At 43.1% G+C, this 24,134-nt stretch overlaps 1 protein-coding gene across 1 annotated transcript in view; it reads left to right on the top strand.

The window, feature by feature from the left end:
• Positions 1–23,389, top strand: part of cd36 (CD36 molecule (CD36 blood group)) — a 41,579-nt gene extending 18,190 nt beyond the window's left edge. Inside the window, exons 7-13 of the mRNA XM_080207857.1 lie at positions 2,510–2,579; positions 3,308–3,495; positions 6,865–6,983; positions 7,951–8,024; positions 8,905–8,959; positions 10,526–10,684; positions 23,264–23,389. Coding sequence (XP_080063983.1) covers positions 2,510–2,579; positions 3,308–3,495; positions 6,865–6,983; positions 7,951–8,024; positions 8,905–8,959; positions 10,526–10,684; positions 23,264–23,389 — 791 coding nt within the window. The remainder of the gene's footprint in view (positions 1–2,509; positions 2,580–3,307; positions 3,496–6,864; positions 6,984–7,950; positions 8,025–8,904; positions 8,960–10,525; positions 10,685–23,263) is intronic.
• Positions 23,390–24,134: the final 745 nt, after the last annotated feature.

The raw sequence follows: 24,134 nt of genomic DNA, 5'->3' as shown, positions 1-24,134 counted from the left end.
TGGTAGTAATGATAAGAAGATAGATTATTCCTTGAATGGGTGCAAATTGACAGAGGTGATACTCAACGAGACCTTGGAGTCCTAGTGTATGAATCACTGAAAGTAAGCAGGCAGGCACATCAGGCAATAAAGAAGGGAATGATATGTTGGCTTTCATAGCGAGAGGATTTGAGTATAGGGATAGGAATGTTTTGCTGCAATTGTATTGGGCATTGGTGAGGCCACATCTGGAATATTGTGTGCAGTTTTGGTGTTCTTATCTGAGGAAGGTTTTCGCTGCTAGAGAGTTTAATGTTTATTTATTAGTGTCAGCTTACATTAACACTGCAATGAAGTTACTGTACCTGTTTGGGTACACTGAGGGAGAATTTAGCATGACCAATGCACCTAACGAACATGTCTTTCAGGCTGTGGAAGGAAACCAAAGCACTTGGAGAAAACCCACACAGACATGGGGAGAATGTGCAGACTCCCCAAGTGACCCAAACTGGGAAACAAATCCGGGTCCCTGATGCTGTGGGCTCGATTTTACCATTGCATCATCTTTGAAAACAGTAATGTCAGTCGTGGATGATTAGTGTGATCCGCGCCTGCTTCCGCGCAGATGCCCACTTTACCAAGGCCCGAAAATGGCCACGTTCAGAACCGTGCCCGTAACATTTGCATGCATTTAAATTGATTTAATGGGTTGCCTGCACAGCTTTACCTGCATTTCCCCCCTTACCATCGCGTTCACGTGCCCAGATTCAGCATGAAACAGACATGCTCAGCAAAGGTGTGTTTTGGGCGCTCCAGCTGCTGAGGAGGTAAGTTCAGAGCTTCTGGCAGCTCTCTGACTCGGATCGGTGGTGGAGGGTATGGAGGGAGGCAGGCCAGATCATTCTCTGGTGAGGGGCATTGGGGGGGGAGGGGAGGGTGGGTGGGGGGTGGGCGGGTGGGAGGGGAGGAGGAGGGAGGCCCAGTCATTCTTTGGTGGGGAGGGAGAAGGGAGGCCAGATGGATCTCTGGTGGGGATGAGTGGGGGGGACCACTGCTACTCTGCGAGTGATCGGTGGGGGGAAACGGGGGTTGCCATCAGTCTGGGTAGTGGGAGGGTGGGTAGGTAAGGGGGACAGTTGTGTTGTGGGGTTGAGGTGATATCTCTAGGGGCCATTGCTCCCAAGCTGCTTTATCTGCTTTTTGTGGCCTGGGAGTGATGTGACAGGGGTGAGATTTTTCAAACTTTTTTCTCATTGCACAAGTGCAGTTCAAAGCTCCGATTGGAGCTGCAGTGTTTCAGACACAATAAGCCCTGCCCACAGCATGAGCCAGACTTGCGATTTCTTTTTCAGGCTGAGTGTGTATGGGGGTGCCTGAGAACAGGTTTGCAAGTCAGGTCTGAATTGTGCCCAGATTCAGCACTTGGAATCAAAATGTTATAATCGGGTCCTGTGAGGCAGCAGTGCTAACCACTGTGCCACCGTGCTGCCGAGGGTACAGAGCAAAGGTTTACCAAGCTGATTTCCAGGATGGCAGGTCTGTCATATCAAGAGAGACTAAGTCATTTAGGACTATATTCACTGGAGTTTAGAAGAGTGACAGGAATCTTATAGAAATTTATAAAATTCTAACAGGTTTAGACAGGGTAGATTCAGAAAGATTGTTGCCAATGGTAGGGAAGTCCAGAACCAAGGGTCATAGTTTGAGGATAAGGGGTAAATCTTTTAGAACTGAGATGAGGAGAAACTCCTTCATCCAGAGGGTGGTGAATGTACAAAATTCATGAACACCAAATGTAACTGAGGACAAAATGCTGCCTGATTTCAGGAAGAAATTAAATATAGCTCTTGGGCTAAAGGGTCAAGGGATATTGTGAGGAAGGGGCGGATCAAGGTATTCAATTTGATGATCAGCCAGAGCAGGGTTGAATGGCCTACACCTGCTTCTAGTTTCTATGTCTCTGAGTCATAGAATCAAAAAAATCCTTATGGTGCAGAAGGAGGCCATTCAGCCCATCGAGCCAGCAGTGACAACAATCCCACCAACGTTTAACAATAACCTCACATAATAACCCTGCTAATTCCTGTCATCCTGCCGCAACTTAGCATGGCCAATCAACCTAACCTGCAAATCTTTGAGTGGTGGGACGTAACCAGAGCACCTGGAGGAAACACATGCAGACAGGGGGAGAATGTGCAAACTCCACGCAGGCAGTCATCCAAGGCTGGAATTGAACCGGGGGTCTCTGGCACTGTGAGGCAGCGGTGCTAACCACTATGCCATTGTGCTGCCCTCAGTCAACAGAACCTTCTATGTAAGGCATCCATGGTAATAAAATTAGTTGCCTTCAGCTTCAGTTATACTTTGTTCCAGTCACTAGCAGCCACGATCTGAAATGAATTATCACCAAGGACTGTGCTCACTCTTGGAGTGGCCAGTTTGATCAAGGTACATGACGTCAGATTATTGTTAAACTTAGTAGGTAATCATTGACTGATGTTTTTCACAACAGCTTTGTACTTTTTGACAGATGCCAGCTCGTTTCCACCATTTCTTCATGATAGGAAGCAATTACACTTTTTCTCTTCTGACATTTGCAGGTAACGTACCACTGAAAATACACACAAATTGTAGACATTGGAAGTTCCCTGGGACTCTTAGAGATTAACAATCTTGTCCACCAGTGTAAATGTAACTATTTCAAAGAACACTGATAAACACCGGCCAGCTTGTTTGGTGAACTAAATGTAAATGATTTTCTCAAGACAAAGACACTATCTCATCTAAATTATTGATCAGCACGATACAGGAATACCCAAGATGGATGCTGCAGATTCTCTGACAGCAGCTGAGGGGAGAGAGTGGTGCAGCAGGCTAGTAAACTATGTGCCCAGGCTAATGGTCTGGGGGCACGGGTTTAAATCTCGGTTGTAGAATTTAAAATCGAATGAATAAATCTGCAATATATCTTCTGATCCTGCCAATGGTGACTGCTACCCCCTCCCTCGTCCCTACAGTGTTTTCCTTGGCAGTGGTGGGTTTGGGCCTGGTACAGTGGTAATATTCCAGCTCTTCACCGAATAACGTAATTGGATATTTTACATCCAACTGAACAGGCAAGGGGTGGCTTAATTTAACATCTCAAGTGAGAAATTGCACCCCCAATAATGTACCACTCTCTCAGATGCTTATTTGGATGGGTCAGTGTGGACTCAATGGGCTGAATGGCCTCCTTTGGTGCTGTAAGGATTCTAAGGTTCTAAACACAATCTTCGGTGTTTGCAATGGATGAACAAAGCTAATTCGGTTTTACTGATTTGTCTTCTAGGTCCATCTTTGCAGAATTTGAACTAAAAAAGAAACTGAAGGGAATTCCAGTCCATCGTTTTGTTATACCTCCTAAAGCTCTTGCATCTTCTCTCGAGAACCCTGACAATCACTGTTACTGCAAAGACATGTCCGTTTCCCAGAATTGCACTTTCGGAGGAATCCTGGGAATCAGCGTTTGCAAAGACAGTAAGTTCTGTAGATCATTAGGTGAGAAAAGTTTAAGTTTGTTTATTAGTGTCATGAGTTGGCTTACATTAATACAGCAATGAAGTTACTATGAAAGTTCCCTCATCACCACACTCTGGCGCCTATTCGGGAGAATTTAGAATGGCCAATGCACCTAACCAGCATGTCTTTCAGAATGTGGGAAGAAACCAGAGCACCCAGAGGAAAACCATTCAGAACGTGCAGACTCTGCACAGACAGTGACCCAAGCTGGGAATTGAACGTGGGCCTCTGGGGCTGTGAGGCAGTAATGCACTATGCCACTGTGCCACCCTGTGGAATAAACCAACTCTGGAATCCTACTATTAGGCCACAGAATTGTGTCAACACAACTCTAAATAATATCATTAAACAACATATTACACATTAGCTTAGCTTGTTTACTATTTTTCCATGAGGTTTTTCAATAGGAATTTTGCCTTCAGATTCAAGGGGATCTTTCAATGAGCCCTTTGTCACTTGATAGAAGTGTTTCATAACATCTAACATTCAACCATTCAACTCAGCTGATTAAAAAGGTGCTGTTGAATAATGGCTGCTGTTTAACATCATTGTAATATTGGCATGTGTTCTACTAAGCAATGTTAGGAAACTGTGCTAATGTCCCAAATCATCAGCATAGTGAATTCTAAACTCAGCCAAGAGAACGGAAGGGTGCTTGTATAGGGCCCAACTAGAAAGTGTAATTTTCATAAGCCTTAAAGACAGGTCTAGAAAAATACCAAAGTAGTTAAAGAAAAGGAAATATAGCACAGATCTCTACCGACAAAACTCCAAAAACACAAAGAAAAAGTCACCAAGCACTTGTTATGGGTGGCACAGTGGTTAGCACTGCTGCCTCACAGTGCCAGGGACCTGGGTTTGATTCCCAACTTGAGTGACTCTCTGTGCAGAGTTTGCGCGTTCTCCCTGTGACTGAGTGGGTTTCCTCCAGATGCTCCGGTTTCCTCCCACAGTCCGAAAGACATGCTAGTTAGATGCTTTCTTTGGCCATGCTAAATTCTCCCTCAGTGTATCCGAACAGGTATCGGAGCGCAGTGACTAGGGGATTTTCACCGTAACCTCACTGCAGTGTTAATGTAAGCCCACTTGTGACACTAATCAATACACTTTAACTGGTGACTGGCTGTAACAGATGTCTTCTGCTGTATTTTGTATTGATGTGTGGAGATGCTGATATTGGACTGAGGTGGGCACAGTAAGAAGTCTCACAACACCAGGTTAAAGTCCAACAGGTTTATTTGGTAGCATGAGCTTTCGGAGTGTTGCTCCTACTTCAGGTGAGAGTCTCCAAGAGTCTCCGGAGCGACTCTCCAAAGCTCGTGCTACCAAATAAACCCGTTGGACTTTAACCTGGTGTTGAGAGACGTCTTATTGTATTTTGTACTCCCAGATTAATGAAAGTACAGCATGTTGTGTTTGCTGTCTGCTATGTGCCAAAAGTTGGAGATACTTATTTAATTAACCACAAAATATTATTAAGAGGTTGTTCTCCTTTCTTAATAGGGAGTTGAATGAACAGAAAAGCAACAATCAAGTGCAATGTTCAATGTGTTGGCACTTGAGCTGTTCAGATAATGAAAGTCAAGGAAATAAATCAGTTATGGCTGAATTATGTAGGCTGCAGCATGGAAAGACAAAGTATAGATTGAACAAACTAAAACTAAATTATTATGGATACTGTGGAAATCTGAAATATTAACCGATAGTTAACAGGTCAGGCAGCATCTGTGGAGAGAGAAACAGAGTGAGCAGTTTAAATTCCCCAGCCATTCGCATCCCATTGTCACCGTCAGCCAGGATGGAGAATTTGATGCTCAGCCACTGAGCGAGACTGAAGAATCCCACCCAACATTTCAGACTGATGACCTTTTGTCCTAATTGGAGGAAAATAACAGACTTGACATATTCTTAAGGAAAAACAGATTGGGAAAGAAAGGCCTGGCGATGGTGGTCAAAGTGAGGAAAGGACAAAAAGAATGGTCTATACATCAAGAGCAGAGTCATTACAATAACTTGCTGCCCGTAAGAATAGAAACAATGGTAATGATCTGAAATGATTGAACCTGCTGCTCAGAATGGAATGTTGCAAAATGCCCCAACCACAGGTGAGGTGCTCTTCCTTCAGCTTACATGGAATGGTATAGGAAGGCCAGGGCAGTGGGAGTAGGGCAGAAAATTGCATTGGTAAAATGAAACTCAGAATCACATTTACAGACTGGACAAAATTGCATTTAGTCTCCTCAAAGTAGATGAGACCACATCATGAACTGTGAATACCATACACTAAATTGAAGGAAATAGAAGTAAATCGCTGTTTCAACTGGAAGGTGTGAATGGGACTCTGATCAGTGAGAAGGGAGGATGTGAAGGATAGCTGTTGCATCCCTCCTGATGCATGGGAAGGTGCAGTGGGGAGGAAAGGATTGAAGAATGGACCAAAGTGTTGGAGAGGGGGCAATGTTCCCTTTGGAATTTTGAAAGGGTATGGGAGGGGAAAGTGTGTTTGATAGTAGCAGAAATGGTGGAAGATGATCCATTGAAGGAGGATGATGGTGCCTTAGAATCTGAGGGCAAGCGAATCCCGTCATGATTCTGGGGTAAAGGGGAATGGGTGAGATTAGAAAAGGGTTGGGTGTTCTGGAAATTGTCAGCCTTTTGGTTGAAGGGAAAGTAAGACCTATTGGAAGCACTGGTATGGAAGGTGACACATACCTTGTGAACAGATGTGATAGAGTTGGAGAAACTGGGAGAATGGAATAGAGTATTCATTGAAAACTGGTTGGGAGCATGACAATCATGATAACTGTGGGGGCTAATGGACTTGCAGTGGGCATTGATTGATAGCCTGTCCCCATAATTGGAGATAGAGATGTCCAGGAAGGGGAGGGGAACATTGAAGATGGAAGATGCAAGTTGAGGAAAGGATGAAAATTGGAGGCACAGTTCACCAAACTTCCAGTACAGGTGAAAGCAAGAAAGAGCACTGATATAGCTGATAATGTATCAGGGAAAGAGGTGAGGGAGGAATTAGATTAGGTAAGAATCCAAACAGAAATTGGTCTGGGGGAGAAATGGGTTGGATGGATTGAATAGCTTTTCTCATTTTATGCTTCGACTGATCTTCTGCTGTGTCATTTGATAATGTAATTATATCACTTGTGCAATGAATATATGTCCAACTTTTATTGATTCATTAGTTTCCTTGTTCAAAATTAGTTGATGCGCAGAACACTCTATGACATGACTTAAATACTCCATATACTTAAATACTCTGAAGTACTCCATTGAAGTGTACTGCAACTCACAACTGCTGTGTTTGAATTTCAGAGAAACCCATTTATATTTCACTCCCTCACTTTCTGTATGCAAGTGATGAAATTGTGAATGCGGTAGATGGGCTGAGTCCCAATAAGGAAGAGCATGAAACTTTTCTGGATGTGGAACCTGTAAGTGGCAACTTTTAATTTTACCTCCCAAACATTAGGTTGAACAAATCCTAGCTCATTTCCAGCAAAAGCAGCACAAAACTGCATTTACACTGAAGAATAAATTAGTTAGCAAATGAGGATAACGAGCTCACAACTGAGCTATTTTCCTTTCCTGGCACTTTGCTGCTGGCAAATTTATCCTACATCCTGCTTATGGCATTCAGCACTCAATAAAAGTCTAATTAAAAGCTTGGTGAAAATATAATCCATTAAGGGCCTCGCTAACGCTTTTTCCAAGTAGTACATATGAATGATATCATTGTGCAATTTATGACTGATTACAATAGCACATTTCTGACATATGTTAAATTAGAAACAGGGTATGCTTTGCCAAAACTAAGTTGCTGAAACATATCATTTTCCACCTGGATTCACAATCTTAGGGATAAGCAGATTGGCTCTCCAGTGACCAGGTTTTAGCTGCATGTGGGAAGCATAGGAATAAGCTTGGGGGTGGTGGTGGTGGGGGTGGTGGGGGGGTGGTGGGGTGGGTTGCGGCGGAGAGTCACTTTTACACCCCACCACGCAGGGAATGGGTACGGAAGGAATGGGTCAAAAATTCAAAAATAGGAAAGCTGACAGCCAATTCCTCTGCTTTTGGTTTTGAACAGAAGTGGGTCGGGCAAGGGCCATTAAACTGCTCCCCAGAGTTAGGGCCATCATTTCATATGTCAATTAAACTGTGTGTCTCAAATTTAACCACCGTTTTACTTCGATCGTCTGCTGAAGGGAGGTTGAACCTGGGGGACCAATAGTGAGACTTTCCAACAGCATAGTGACATTCACAGTGAGGCTGGCATCTCAGAACAATACACTACCAGAATGGGTTAAATTATCTCTTTATATACTATACACTGTTTAACCTGAAATATTCAATAAATCCTTTCTCTTTGAACGATGTCTTTACTTTTTTTTCACTCTGCAGGTCACTGGATTTACCTTGCAAGTTGCGAAACGAATACAAATCAACTTAATGTTTAAACCGTCAAAGAAAATTAAGTACGTTTGATTTGTGTTCGTCCTTCAAACATATCCAAATGATCTATTACACCAAAAATACTAGTACTTTGAAGTGTATTTGAAGATAAATTAGCATGTTGAAGAAAATATCCCGCTTTAATCGCTTTCAGCCAGGGCTTTAATTTATTATGACGAAAATCAAGCAAATTCCTGCAATCTCCAATCATTCAGCAACAGGGATATCAACTTGCGTTTATATAATGTTGCAAAGTGCTTCGCAGAGGCAGAATTAGATAATTCAGCCAATAAATTAGAGAGTGGGACTCTAAAACGTGGTCAAATAGATGGGTTTTATGGATCGCCTTTGAGGAACAGGGGAAGGTGGGGAAATGAATGGAACCCCAGTGTGTGAGGCTGACACAGCTGGAGAAAACACTGCCAGTGGTGGGGATGAAGGGAAGAAGAACATGCAGCTGGCCGGGCTGAGTAGAATGTGGAGTTTTGGAAAGGTTTTAGAGATGGAGGATGTTACGGAGAGAAGGGAGGAACTTGGAATGTGCAGGGTGTTGGGGGGTTGTGGGAGGGGATGGTGAGTAATTGAATGGGAGGGGTGGGCAGGAGGTGGTTTGGTTAAGGCCATGAAGGGATTTAAAGACAAGAATGAAAATTTCAAATGTCAGTCTTTGTAGGACTGGGAAGCAATGTAACCAGTAAACAGGGTTGATGTGACCACATGAGGGATAAGTTACACATAGCAGAGAATTGGAGGAAGTGAAGTTTATAGAGGATAGCACCACTTTGCAGGCACTGAAGAAAAATTAAAATGTTTTATTTTTCAAGTTGCCTTACCAAGTGACAAACTCATTGTTACAGAACCTGGCTGTTGCACATTTTTCAAATTATGTATTTTTCCTTGTAGAATATTAAGGAAGATTAAGAAGCCAATATTTTTTCCAATCGTCTGGCTTAATGAGGTAAGGGCACTATAGATTTACAACGGTAAGCAGCTGCTTTACAAGCAAAACCAACTAAAAGGTTGATGCTATATTATTTTCAGTTCTCAGTGATACCTAGAATCAGTTCTATAAATTAAACAATTTTATTTAAATTATAGCTAGCCATATTACATAATTTCAAAAGAAACATGTCTGAAGAATTAATGAATTGGCAGTGTTATACCAAAGACAAGTGAATTATGCAAGGAAGTTGAAAGATTAAGATGTTGGCAGACAAATACTGCTATATGGAAGTGAAGATGGGAAGATAAACAATTGTCAAAAAAAGTGAGAAATAACAAAAAATATGAAAAACTGAGTAGGAGAATAAAATCAATCGAACAATCCAAATATATTTATTTGTTTGATCTTATGAGATCACCAGCAAGGTCGTATTTATTGTTGTTCTGAGGCCATTGGCATTTGGCATTGGAGTCACATACATACCAAATACAGCAGTGGCAATTCAATGCTAAAAACATTGCTAGAATGCTAAAGCGCCATTGCAGTGAGAAGGCTATGAAATGATGGCAATTGCAGTCCAGGTGAGTTTGGGGACCAAATACACTGTGACTACATGCAGGAAGGAAGTGTGAGGGTAAGTTGAATTACTAATAATCATTATAGGGTAGAAAGGATGGATCAGTGCTAAGTAATTAATAGGTGGAGGGGTAGGACATGACCTACCCCTTCACAATTTCATGCTGGCTCTCTTTGATCCGCTGAACATTTTCAAGGTGTTGTTTTACGCTATCCTTCATTATAGACTCCAATAATTGCTTGGCAAGAAATATCAGGCTAGCTATCGTTACCTGCTTTCCCTCTGTCCTTCTGAAATTGTGATGGGCACAATTTTCCAATCCAGAAGGAATGATTGCCAAGAACTTTGGAAGATTGGAGTTTGGGCACATGCAACACTCTCATCTGCTTCCTTTTGATAACGTAAATTGGAAACCATCTGGTTCTGGGGTTTTGCCACTGTTCAGTGCTATTATTTTCTTCATTATTGTTAATTTGTTTATATTATTCTTATTGAGTCCCTATCGCTAATTCAGTATTCGTTTCCTTGGGATGTCTGATATGTCATCATCTACAGTAAACAAAGATGTAAACACATGATGTCTGCCATTTCCTTGTTTTCATTGACATTATCACCAATATTAGTTTTCAAGGCTGCTGACCATCCTTTCACTTGATATAATTATGTGTTGATTTTGATGTCTCTTGCAAGTTTCTATTTCTATTCCCTTTGTGTCATCCTTTGTGCTCTTTTAATCTTTCTCCTTTTGCAAGACCTGAGCTTTCTATGCATTGTGTATGCTTTCATGGAGTTAGGAAGCAGTCAAATGTTTACTTGCAGTTAAGATGCAGAGTTAAGATCAGCCATGATTTAGTTGCCTGGCTTGAGGCCTGATTAGCCTACTCCTATGTTCAGAGTTGTAGAATGAGTGGAATTTATTTACACTTTTACTTGTGGACTTTACTGATAGAGACTAATGCTATAAGGTGCAACACATAAAGTTCTGAACTTATTTTTAATGCCAGACTGGAACTGTTGATAACAAAACTGCAGAGATGTTCAAGAATACTCTAACAGACCGCATGACAGCACTTGGCTTTGCTCAGTTAATCCTGATATGCGTTGGAAGCCTAATTTTCCTTTTGTGTGCAGCAGCTCTTTGTAACACTGCACTGAACGATAAGGTAAGCAGAAAATATACTCATATACCTCTTATCAGTACAAGACTAAAGTTATGTTTTTGGTCCATTTTGCAAGTGGTCAGAAATGTCAGGACAAAGAAACAACATTTTGAAAAATTATAGAGGTTATTTTAAAGATATAAACATTTTATTCAAATGACCACGATGAAGGATGTTCAGAAATACAACTCACAGGTTGGCTTGGAAATCCAAGTTTATCAAAAAAGCATCAAAATTTGATTGGCAGGAAGACTAATTGAGGTCCGATCTGCACTCCTCCCTGCTCTCACAGATGATTGCTTGTTGTTGCACCATACAAGATGAAGTGAAGGGTGATGTACAACTCACATTGACAGATGCAAGCATATTGTGCTAGGATAGCTTTCTTGACTTGATCACAAGTGATAAGCATTCATTGCAGTTTAGGAAGAGCGATCACAATCATAGAATCCCTATAGTGAAGAAGGAGACCATTCAACCCATCGAGTTTGCAGTGACTCTCCAATAGAGCATCCCATTCAGGCCCTATCCCCATACACCACATGTTTACCATGGCTTATCCCCACAACCTATACATCTTGGGACACTAAGGGACAATTCAGCATGGCTAATCCACTTAACCTGCACATCTTTGGACTGTGGGAATACACTGGAGCACCCAGAGAAAACCCATGCAGACATGGGGAGAATGCGCAGACTTCACACAGATAGTCTCCCAAGGCCAGAATTGAACCCAGGTCCTTGGCACTGTGAGGCAACAGTACATATCAATGCTCAAAGCTTATGACAAAGATCGTACGACGTGTGGAATGGGACAAATGAGTGACTATCTGCTGCAATGAATAGCATCAATGACTGCATCATAGTGGAAACATTGTAAATGTTTCCTCCTTCCTTGCATAGTGCTATATTTAAGCTGACAGAATTACCTATCACTTTATATAATAAAGCAGTGATTGGTTTTGACACATTTGCTATTCAAGATAGTGACATCAGAAATGTTATTTTTATATGAATGGGTTATAGCTAGGGGGAATCACTGTTCTTTTGATTAAGATGATCTGACATAAACCCAAAACTACTGATTCAAACTGTAAACTTTCATTTGATTAAAATGGGAGGTCCACTCACTTCCTGTAGGGAGACAGTAGTTGATAGATTCTCAAATTAGTTCCAGTTATTTGATCCTCAGGATTGATGCAAATCATTATGCTGGATGGAATGCCAAACATGCTTCAACATGTGTAATTCCACAAAAGTAATTTCAATGTTTCCTTGTGTTTGAATAGACAAAGAAGAATGTTGGAATGTAAAGATTTTAATCCTGTTTGATGTGTTGAACATGAGGAACAAATTCACCTCTGGTCTGAATATCTACAGAATACTCTATGTTGAGAAGATTGCTGATTTTTGCCAATGTTAATTTTTTATGGCAATTGACCAATGTTAGTGCCGCACTTATTGCACTTTTAAATGTACTTTTTGTGAGTCGTAGCACAGGAGAGAAAGAACAGGGAGAGAAGGAACGTAACATATGTTAGGGATCTGCTTCAGTCATAACATAGCATACTTTCATAGAGCAATGAGGTTGCGCTTATTCCTTTTATCCTTTGTCTCTTAATTTTGGGATAATTAATAGTAACTTGTTACAGAGAGAGAGGTAGGTAGATAGATAAACAGAGAGAGAGAGGATGAGAGAGTATTCCCAAAGAATGAGGTACATTAGTTTAACTGACTCTAGTGAGAATGGAGACATTACTCCATGCATTCTTTCTGACACAGAGTCAGTGTTGTTGCCTAATTATAAATATTACAGAAGGAAGGACTTCCTTGAAATGTATTACATGCTAACTGAATAAATCTTTCTTGAAAGTTAACTGTGTGAAGCTTATTCTTCCTTGGTTTCCCAAAAGTGAGTCCTTTAGTCAAAAAGGTTGTCTGTCCCATCCTCAGGATTTTATTCTCATTATTGTCAGTAACATTATCAGGAAGAATATATTTTCCCTCTATTCTCCTGCCAGATGTGAGCTTATTGGGGGAATACTGCAAGCAGTCACAATACCAGCAGGTTGCAGGAAATATTGCCAAGTTGCAGGATATTCTAGTAGTGATCCACATATCCAGGGAAGGTGACTGGCCCGGATTGGGTACCCAGATGTGCACTTAGATTCAGTGCGGATCAGCTGGCAGGAGTATTCACTCACATCTTCGACCTCTCTTTACAACAATCTGAGGTCCCTATCTGCTTCAAGAAGATGACCATCATCCTGGTACCTAAGAAAAACCAAGCAGCATGCCTTAATGACTAACGACCGGTAGCTCTGACATCCATCACTTTGAAATGCTTCGAAAGATTAGTCACGGCACAAATCAATTCTAGCCTGAATCCATTACAGTTTGCCTACTGCCACAACAGGTCCACAGTAGATGCCATTTCCCTGGCCCTGCACTCAGCCCTGGAACACCTAGATAACAAGGACACCTATGCCAGACTCCTATTTATTGACTACAGCTAAGCCTTCAACACTATTATTTCAATGAAACTCGTCTCCAAACTCTATGGCCTGAGCCTCAGCACCTCCCTCTGCGACTGGATCATGAACTTCCTAACTCACAGACCACAATCAGTAAGGATAGGCAACAACATCTCCTCTATGATCATCCTCAACACCGATGCCTCACAAGACTGTGTTCTCAGCACCCTGCTATACTCCTTTATATACCAATGACTGTGTAGCCAAATTCCCCTCCAATACAATTTCCAGGTTTGCTGATGACCCCAGCAAATGTAGGATCTCAAACAATGACGAGACAGAGTACAGGAATGGGATAAAGAATTTGGTGAACTAGTGTGGCAACAATAATCTCTCCCTCAATGTCAACAAAATGAAGGAGGTTGTCAGTGACTTCAGGAAGTGTAAAGGAGAACATGCCCCTGTCTACATCAATTTGGAATAAGTAGAAAGGGTCGAGAGCTTCAAGGTTTTAGGCGTCCAGATCACCAACAACCTGTCCTGGTCCCCTCAAGCCAACCAATGCCTCTACTTTCTCAGAAGACTAAGCAAATTTGACGTGTCAGCTAGAACTCTCACCAACTTTTACAGGTGCACCATAGAAAGCATTCTTTCTGGTTGTATCACAGCTTGGTACGGTTCCTGCTCTGCTCAAGACCGCAAGGAACTACAAAAGGTCATGAATGTAGCCCAATCCATCATGCAAACCAACCTCTCATCCATTGACTCTGTCTACACTTTCCACTGCCTCAGCAAAGCAGCCCAGACATTCTCTCTTCCACCTTCTTCCTTTGGGAAAAAAATACAAAAGCCTGATGTCATATACCAACCGACGCAAAAACAGCTTCTTTCCTGCTGCCGTCAGACTTTTGAATGGACTTACCTTGCATTAAATTAATCTTTCTCTACACCCTAGCTATGACTGTAACACTACATCTGCACTCTTTCAATTCCTTCTCTATGAATGATATGTTTTGTCTGTATAGCAGACAAGAAACAATACTTTTCACTATATGTTAATACATGTGACATTAAATAAATCCAATCAAATCGAATCAAATCATTACCTTGATCCTGGATTATCAGTCCATTTACTTTGCCTGCTCCTAGTATCAAAAGGTGCATAGAATTTGAAATGCCGCTGTTGTTTTCCATGTTATTTATTCTGAAGCAAACATGAACAACCACTTTGACTACAAATGAGCAAGAAGAAATGGCCAGATTCTGCCCCTGATAGACATTGTTTTCATATTCAGTGAGATTCAACAGTACATTTCAAAATGAAATTGGACAAAACCAGGAGGGGAAAGAGTAGAAAGACAAAATGTATAGCTCATTCATAGAGCTGGCACAAATGTGATGGGCCATTTGGCCAGCTTCTGTGCAGTGTAATGCTACGATTTTAAGAAGTTCCCATCCCTACAGCATGGTCAGCAAATCCCTTTTTTAAAAAAAACAATGCCTTCCTGTTCCTGCTATTTTCCACTGCTTCAAACAGTAACTACTGATCTTATCTTGGCCTTAACAGTAAGTGATTGACATTCCAAGTGATCATTCAGTAATTACGGTGCATTAGAGTCAGACTGGAAACTGCTCCTGGTGTGGCTGAGAATAAACTCCATCAATGAATTTCACACAAGGTGATCCAGCTATTGGTGTACATTGGAGATAATTTTGTTCACCTAACATGTTTAGAATCAAGTTTGTATAGTGGCATAATTGCTGACTTGATACAGACCAGCACACTGAATTCAGTGCCTGATTTTTTCCATGTATTAAGAGTTTCTAATTGCTGCCACGTATGTCTGTTGGATTGTTGGATGATATCAACACCATCTGCCTTCTTATAATAACTTGCTACCCAGTGATATATATTACTATTGTGTATCAAAATCTTCCTGACTCTGTCTAATCATGTAAATTATGATATATAGATAACCATGCATATAGAACAAAATTCAGCCAAGGTACATTACCTCCTAAGTGCAGGGTAGATAATGTTTACTGTACACAATTTGTACAAGAATAAGTGGCAAACAGTAGTTGGAGTCTGCCACCCCAAACTCTTAAGTCTTTTCATGCAATGAGCTCGATTCTAATCAGAAGACAAGGTACTTAAATGTATGAAGATTATTGGTCTCTTTTTGTCAGTAGGGCTCTGCTGTGTGCAAATTGACTGCTACATTTGTCCACCTTACAACAGTGGTTACATTTCAAAAGTGTTTCATTAGCTGTGAAGTATTCAGCATGGGCTTGAGGTTTTAAACATTGCTATATAAATGCTGGTTCTTTACATAAATATTATCTCTTCAGAAGCTTTAATCTATCAGGGGTGTTGTGCTGAAGATGATAGTTAAACATTTTATAGTCTATACTTAAGATAGCCCATAACTAGGCAACAAAGTTGTTCCTGTTTTTGCATCGACTGTATTATTTAATCAAATGTTGTGTAATTGCAATCAGGCACTTCACAAGGTGACAGGAAGAGAAACTCTTAATGAGGGTTTGTGTTGAATCAATAAGACTGTCGACCATGAGCGAAGTCTTGCTAAAAGTGCTCTGGTTATGTTTGAACTGGTGAAATTGATGTTGGAGGATTGATTTGGGTATCAAAGGGCAGGATTTTATGGCCTCATTCGAGCGAGACCAGAAACTGCCCGACGTCAACAGACTTTTCCGTTGTCCGTCACTCGCCCATTCCGATTCCATGGCGGGCAAGGCGGTAGAATTCTGGCGAAAGTCTTTCCATCAAAGTGACTGTGAATCACATTTGATACAATAATTGAATTTGCTCATAAATCATTTTCTCCATTTCTGACTTGGTAAAGTAAAGTTTAAGTATTATTTATTAGTGTCACAAGTAGGCTTATAATAACAATGAGGTTACTGTGAAAATCCCCTAGTTGCCACATTCCAGCACCTATTTGGGTAAACTGAGGGACTATTCAGCATGGCCAACGCACCTAACCAGCACATCTTTTGGACTGTGAGAGGAAAACAGAGCACGCAGAAGAAACCCACACACATACAGTGTTCACAGACTCCACAAAGGCAGTGACCCAAACTAGAAATCGAACCCGGGTCTCTGGCGCTGTGAGGCAGCAGTGCTAACCACTATGCCACCATGCTGCCCCAGCCTTTACCTTTTATAAACTGTTTTCATAAACAGTTGTTTCAGTAAAAGTTACAGCTGGGTTGCCAGATTGATTAACAGATTGGCTGGCCATTCACTTAATTACTGTTTGTGATTTGTTGCCTTGGGCGGAATTTTATGAGATTGAATTGAAGTGTCCAACTAGAGTGAGAATGTGAGAGTTCCTGATCCATTTTTTGGGCAGGTTTTCACGCCCAATCTTATATTCTGAATCACTGAAAAAGATTTAGATTGTTTCTAGCTGCTTCAGGCAATGGGCTGGGCTTAATTCACCAGCCGGCCTGTAGAGGGGGCTGCTGCACATGTACAGACTCTGATTCTGCACATGCTCAATAGCAACTGCATGGGTCTCACAGACAGAGAGAGAGAGAGAGAGCTATCAGGCCCCTGCTACTGCAGACAGCTTCAACTAGCTTTCCCAGCCCCCCACAATCATGGGGGTCTGTGGTGATCACGAGTCCGACAACGCAAGGGCATCTAATTCCTGCCACCCAGACTGATTGAGTCCTCCCTCTCCCCTGATCTGATCACAACTACAGAGTGACAGCGGTCCCCCTCCTCCCGATCTGATCTGGTTGCAGAGTGGGAGCAGGGCCTCCTCCCATCTGATCTGATCCCATTGCAGAGTGTGCAGAGGCCCCCTCCCTCGATTGGGCCCCCTTTCATGCCAGGCCCCCAAATGCTCCGCCCCCCACAGCCATGGCCTTCTGGGCAGTGCCAATGTGTCCACTGGACATTGGCCAGAAGCCAGGCCAGCAGCACCAAAGTGCCAATCTGGCAGTGCCAAGATGCCAGGTTGACACTGCCAGGCTTGCACTGCCCATGGGGCACCCCGCCTTGTCCTCGGCTTCCTTGGGAGGCTTCAATGGCCTTTGGTTCCACTGGCAAGGCCAACACAACTGTTTTCCTTGCCGGAGAGAACCTCTCCCGGTGAAGCTATAAAGGCAAGTGAGTCTGGACGATTCAGCGCTGGGTTCACTAGACACGTAGAAATTCAAATTTAAATATATTTAAATATATTATCAAGCCTCGCACCCATTTCTGGGCAGAGGCTGCGCCCACTGGAAATCCAATTCTCATAAAATCACGAGAGCTGAGAAATTGGGCGTAATCCTGAGTTCTCAGCTCTCGCACGATTTTATCCATCGATGGGCAGGGCTATCCAGTAAAATTCCACCCCATGTTTGCATACGTAACACCACTCACTGTACATCAAAAGGTGTCTGAGACATTTCAACAGGAAACGCAGGCACTGTATAAATGATGGCACTATTTTCATAGGAAATTCTTAAAGAGAAATTCTTAAGTTTCCAAATTGTTATTCATCTAAACAGAATCAGAAATCAAGATCCCATGACATGAAGCAAATCCGACAAGCTGCGTAAACACAGAGAATGCAAGCCAAACTGTACTATTGAACTCTAGAGTCTACCACAAATACTTTTCATTGCATTGCCCCACATTTTCCAAGGAGTGGTAATTATCACCCGAATATAGTTCCCTGACATGATGCTGCTCCCCACTTCTGGGAATTTCCCAGCTCAGCTATTCCAGAAATGTGGAGTGCGGCATCCAGTGGGGAATTTCTCTGAAGCAGGGTAGAGTGGTAGGAAGACAGTAAACCCTGACGTTTTCTGATACTGGCTGCCGTACGGTAAGTTTAAATGTCCAGCTTTTGAATGTTAATGAATGGATGGAGTGGGTGAGGTGGTCAGGGTGGATAGGGCAATAAGAGTGGGTGAGAGGTGTAGCTGGGCAGGATGGATAGGGTGGGTGAGGTGGGCAAGGTGGATAGGATGAGTGTGGGCAGGGTGAATAGGATGGGTGAGGTGGGCAGGATGGATAGGTCAAGTAGAGTTGGTGAGACAGGTAGCTGGGTGAGTGAGGAAAGTGGGTGCTAGGGTAGGATGGGTAGGTGGGTAGCCAGGTCAGGGTATTTTAGATCTGACGGGATGTGGGTGGCTGGGTTTGGGGCTAATTGGGTCTGGTTGGACGGTGGCAGTGCCAGCTCAAGTGGCAACATGTCCAGGTGGCACCTTGGCACTGCCCACTGGGAATTGGGCAGTGATGATTGGGTGGGAGTGGGGGATCCCGCTGCCGCTCTGCATTGGGATCGATCGGGACTGGAGAGAGGCCAGCAACTGGGGCAGGTTGGGGTGAAGTTCTGCCTCCCATGGGGGAAGGAGGGAGTGTGTCACTGCTGGGGGAGCGGGTGGCAATGGAGATTGGGTGCTCCGGGGCAGGAAAGTGGGTGTCAAGGCTGGGCACGAAATGGTCATGGGGGCCACAACCAGGCTGTGGGGGTGTTGTGAGGGCAGCACTGTGGTGGTCCCGGGCTGGCCAGCAAAATGCAGGCTGACAGTTCGGGGCGCAGAGTTCCGTGAATAGCCACCCTCCCCCCCCCGCCCCCCTCCCCCCCACCATCACCGCTGACCCCCACGAGCTTTTAATGACATTCACGATTGTGAGCTCTGCACTGTGCACAGAGTGTGGCAGATTCGAGTCTGAACTCCCACTGAAAAAACAGTCGTGGGTTACATCAGTTTTCCCGTGAATTCAGCACTTAAAACTTCTTTGGGAGAATTGCCCCCGTAAACACATCTATATGATGTATAATATCATCTAAACTCTAATTTCTAGTTTTACTGTATAATTATGTCATAGGGTAGAGCAAAAAACGACTTTTCAAAACAGAGAAATAATAAATTAGTTTTAGTGAATAAAAATAATTCCAGGAAAGAATGATGGACGAAAGATAGAAAGATGTATGGCTGGATCAGAGCCTGGAGTGATGCGTGTTACATTTGTGTACCATGCAGGTTGACTATGTCTGGATGAAGCTTACAAAGGTTGCACACCTAAAGCTGAAAGCTGTTGAATTTGAAAGTCAATCAGACACATTCCAGATCAATCAGGAGAGAAAACAATTTTTAGAAACAGATTTTGCAGAACCTGGTCCCCTCACCCAGCAGATTGTTTAGGAGCAGAGAAACTGACAAAGGAAACTGAGTGACTATCAGCAGTCAAGGCAGTGCGTGGTAGTGAGGACAGGAAAAGGAGATGGACTTTCCGAATGGCTACGTACAAAATGAGCTCACGTTTGGGCGGCACGGTAGCACAGTGGTTAGCACTGCTGCTTCACAGCTCCAGGGACCTGGGTGTGATTCCTGGCTTGGATCACTGTCTGTGTGGAGTTTGCATATTCTCCTTGTGTCTGCATGGGTTTCCTCCGGGTACTCCGGTTTCCTCCCACAGTCCAAAAATGTGCGAGTTAGGTTGATTGGCCATGCTTAAAAATTGTCCTTAGAGTCCTGAAATGCATAGCTTAGAGGGATTAGTGCCTAAATATGTAGGGATATGGGGGTAGGCCTGGGCGGGATTGTGGTTGGTGCAGACTCGATTGGCCTGTTTCTGTACTGTAGGCTTTGTCTGTACTTTAATATATGTGATTAAGGCAGCAATGTTACGAGCCTGCACCGACTCTATTACCCAGCCCTTCGTCCTCACCCTAACCCTGTAACCCCACACATTTCCCATGGCCAGTCCCATCTAACCTACACATCCCAGGACACTCAGGGATAATTTAACATGGCCAATCCACCTTACCTGACATATCTTTGCCCACACTGGGAGGAAGCGGGAGCACCCAGAGGAAACCTATGCAGACATGGGGAGAACGTGCTGACTCCACATAGACAGCAACCAAAGTCAGGAGTCGAACCCGGGTAGTGCTAACCACTGTGCCGCCCTAAGGGGATCCCCATTACACCTTCAGCATATTCCAAATGTGATTAGGTGATTAGCTAATTTTGAAGTGTGGTCACTGTTGTTTTGTGGACAGGAACAAAAACCAATTTTCAAATAGCAAAGTTACGCCATCACAAATGAAATGAAAGGCCACCTAATCTCTTTTTGATGCCTTCGTTGAGGGAGTAATGCTTGCCAGGACACTGAGAAAACCCCTCTGTTCTTTTACTAATAGAATCACAGGAGCTTTAACACCCACACAGAGAGATGTGGCCTCACCCAGGGGGTCAGCACCTGACAATGCAGCACTCACGATACAACTTGGCTTGTTAAGGATCAGCGCAGTGGAAATTAATATTATTTAGATGGCTATTATTTCAAATGAAACTTGCTTTGGATGCCAAAAATCTAATTTTTTGAGAATTACAATGTTATGGTGACGCAATAATAGTCAATGGGATTAAGTTTGGTTGCAAAATCCAAAGGTATCCCATTAGTTAGTATTTCCCTTGTGCCCAGTAGGTGGTGCCATATCTCACAGAAACTACTGAAGCTTGGGCTCCTGAAGACTGCCTACCAAAGATTGTTAAAATCATAAGATGGATCAATAACTTACCAAGAATAGAAAGAAAGTTTGATCTATAAAATCATTTCAGGAGAGGAATGTTTACAGTGCCTTGCTACTCACACACAAATGACTGAGAACTTCGGAAAAATGCACTCTTGACTGAGAAATATTCAAGGGAGAAATTCAAGCTTGCTTGAATTGGGTTACACTGCCCTTTTAAACATTGAAATATTTCACAGGCCAGTGCCCCAGCAGAGGGTGTTATAGCTGGGTTTAAAAGATGGTTCAGCCAGGGGAGGCAATTCGATAAGAGGTATCACTCTCTGATAACATCATTGCTTGCCTCAGCAATTTTTCTACTATATTTGGGCAAATACCCAGGCATCACCTGGGCTCGAGTGTAAGTGGGCATGACACCATGTCAGAGGAGTAGGCAGAAATTTACTGATTCAGTTCTCCGAAGAAATGACAGGCAAAAGGTGCAGATTGTCGGGTGTGCATGTCACCAAATCATCCAGCAATTTAACTGTGCCACCTGGGGGAAGGTGGTAACAGAACTGAGTGCCGATTTCTTCACCTCTGGCACTGCAGAATGTTCAATGACCTTACCAGGGCTGGCAAGGTGACACACTGCACTTTCTCGTCCACCATGGACACCTGCGTAGTCTTCACTATATTAAAAAAATATTTTTCACAACTGACCCATTACTCTGGGTTGAGGGTGGCTCTAATTCTGTGTTTATCTTGTATTAAAGCACTTTGCTTTACAAACCCAGGAGGTTGAAAGTATTTTTTCCACATCCTTTATGTGGAAAAATTATCTATTCATTTTGAAAGGTGACAAATGTATTACCTTTTTCATTAAGATGAACATGTCTCGGTATTCCTCTAGTCAGTGAATAAAATTACTCTGACCTTCCACTTGCTGCAGGCAGGAAGAGAGAACATCTGATGACATCTAGTGGACAGGTTTAGCAACCTGAATGTAGCATGGGAAACACACCCACTACCTGATCATGATATAAAAGCGCTGATTCCCTAATTCTGGCAACATTGGAAAGAGACATTAGGATGGATTTTGCTATGAAAATGATGACGAGGCTATCTGACTGTTGTTTCTCTTCCCACACCAAATAGATACATAAAAGCGTAGAAAGTAGAACCAAGAGTAGGCTATTCAGCCCTTTGAGCCTGCTCCAGCACAGAGGATCTACGCACAGCTTGGATGCAGCTGCAAATAACAGTAGCCATCAGGATGAATGTGATGTTGGGTATATTTCTTCCTCCTTTATCCAGGGATTGGTACATAGTACCCCTTCAGACACACCCATCTTGGACCTCCAGATGAATTTAAATATGGCTTGGGTAACTGTTGTAATGCAGAGTTTTGGGGTCGGACAGAAAGAGGACATCTCCCCTTCTTGCTCTTCAGGTTTTTCGTTCACGTCCAATCCTTGTGATGTCTTGCCCTTATATTGTGGCTTCTTGTCTTCTAGTGCCCTGGAGATTTGCCATTTTTATTCATGTTAGTCTTTGTTGTGTGGAGTGGTGGATGAGAGTGTATTTGTATGAAGGGGCAAAAAGAGGAAAAGACCAATTCTTTTGTTTGTGGGGTAGGTGGGGGGGAATGGAAAAACTTGAGGAGCTAAAGAGATAGCCTGAGGGAGGGGAGCTTGTGTACTTCATTGGGAGAATCCCAAAATATTCTGCAAATGTAGTGATTAACAAGGGAAATGCTGAGGCCCTTTGGGGACTGAGGGAGCGATTGTCCATGTGAGAGAATGCCGGTTGTTGTGAGGGTGATGAGTGAGAACCTCAATGTGAAGCCAGTCCTGTTTGATTACTGTGGATACGAAGATGCAGATATCTCCTGCCTGGAAGATTTCTCCAGCAATGGAGACATTGACGTTACCTTCAAAGGACACTGCGGGATGCATCAAACTTCTGAAGGTGTTCAGGGGGAAAGGCAATCAGGGTGCCTGTCCATCCTGACTACAGAACCTCTGTTTACTCTGCCATGACACTGGAACAAGGTTGTCACCTTCCACCTGTACAACTCCCACGTCCCTGTGGTGGATGTGTTCATATCCCTCGCTAGGGACGTGGAGCTGAACAGAAACAGCACTGAAGTCAAAGACACTTTTGGGATTTGGAGCAGCAGATGCCAGGTAAAGGTGATCTTGAAGACGGATGTTAATGGAGCTATCTTGTACCCTCCTTCCAGATTTGCCATCGGAGGAAGTTGAGGCTATATCTTCTAAGCAGGACATCCACGACTGTGCCACACCTGCAGGAAAACTGGGCACACTGCTGCCAACTGCACCACCACCTTCTGCCGAACATATGTGAGGGAGGAACATATAAGACAAGACTGGAAAGAAAGTAAGTGCTGTAACCTGTGTGGGGAAATTGGCCACATTGATAGTGCCTCCCCAAAATATACAAATAATCTGTAGGGGAACAACAAAGAAGGTACCACAAGGGAGACTCATGTTCCTTCCTCCACAAGAACAAAGACACCACTGCACAAGATGCTGCAAAAAGCAAGGCTCCTGAATAAAGTCTCAGCAAACTCTGAAAAAACACTTCCAACCCCACAGGAAACGGAAGGATCAATGGAAGAGGAGGCAGCAGAACAAGAAGGATCCTGGCAAATGGCGACCAGCAAAACTCAGGAACGTAAAACACTGAACAAATTACAAGCTGCCATTCTGGTGAACAGTTAGACCCGTCTGATTCTGGCCTCGGGTGACTGTCCATGAGGCATTTACATGTTCATCCTGTATCTGTGTTGGTTTTCTTCGGGCGCTCCAGTTTCCTCCCACATCCAGAGATGTGCAGGTTAGGTGACTTGGCCATGGTAAATACACAGGGTTATGGCAAGAGGGTGGGGGTATGGACCTGGGTAAGATGCTCTTTCAGAGGTTAGTGTGGAGTTGGTGGGCTGAATGGCCTCCTCTGCACTGTACGAATTCAATGGTTTATTGTGACATTTCACATTCAATTCATGTTATTGTTGGAATCACTGTGATGAGGAGGGGTAAAAATCCTTACTGATGAAATGTTTAATCATCACCAATTCACACTGGAATGGACAGGAGCTGTGGCTGTTAACTGATTGATAACTTGACAACTTGACACAGCATTTACTCAGACAAGTAGCTAATTGGGTGAAAGTGCGTATTCCCTTCAAAGGAAAGCTCCAGATGTTCCAGTGAAGCACAATTAACTCAACCACAGGGGTTCAGATTGTAACTTACCACAACAAGCATTGAACAGATGATTCTATTTAAACTCATGTATATAATTGGGGGTGAGGAGTGGGGTGGCGGTGGAGGTGGAGGTGGAGAAACCAATGGTTTTTCCATTTATTAAATAAAGTAAGTCTATTGTTTTGCTAAGGTGAGGAAGTAAAGTCAGAAGATCCACATGTTATCTTCACCAGTGCTACCTTATGCTTTTAGTTACAGA

This window comes from Carcharhinus amblyrhynchos, chromosome 19 (assembly GCF_965287045.1).
Source record: "Carcharhinus amblyrhynchos chromosome 19, sCarAmb.v2.hapA, whole genome shotgun sequence".
Lineage (NCBI taxonomy): Eukaryota > Metazoa > Chordata > Chondrichthyes > Carcharhiniformes > Carcharhinidae > Carcharhinus > Carcharhinus amblyrhynchos.
This window is presented reverse-complemented; position numbering and strand designations above follow the sequence as displayed.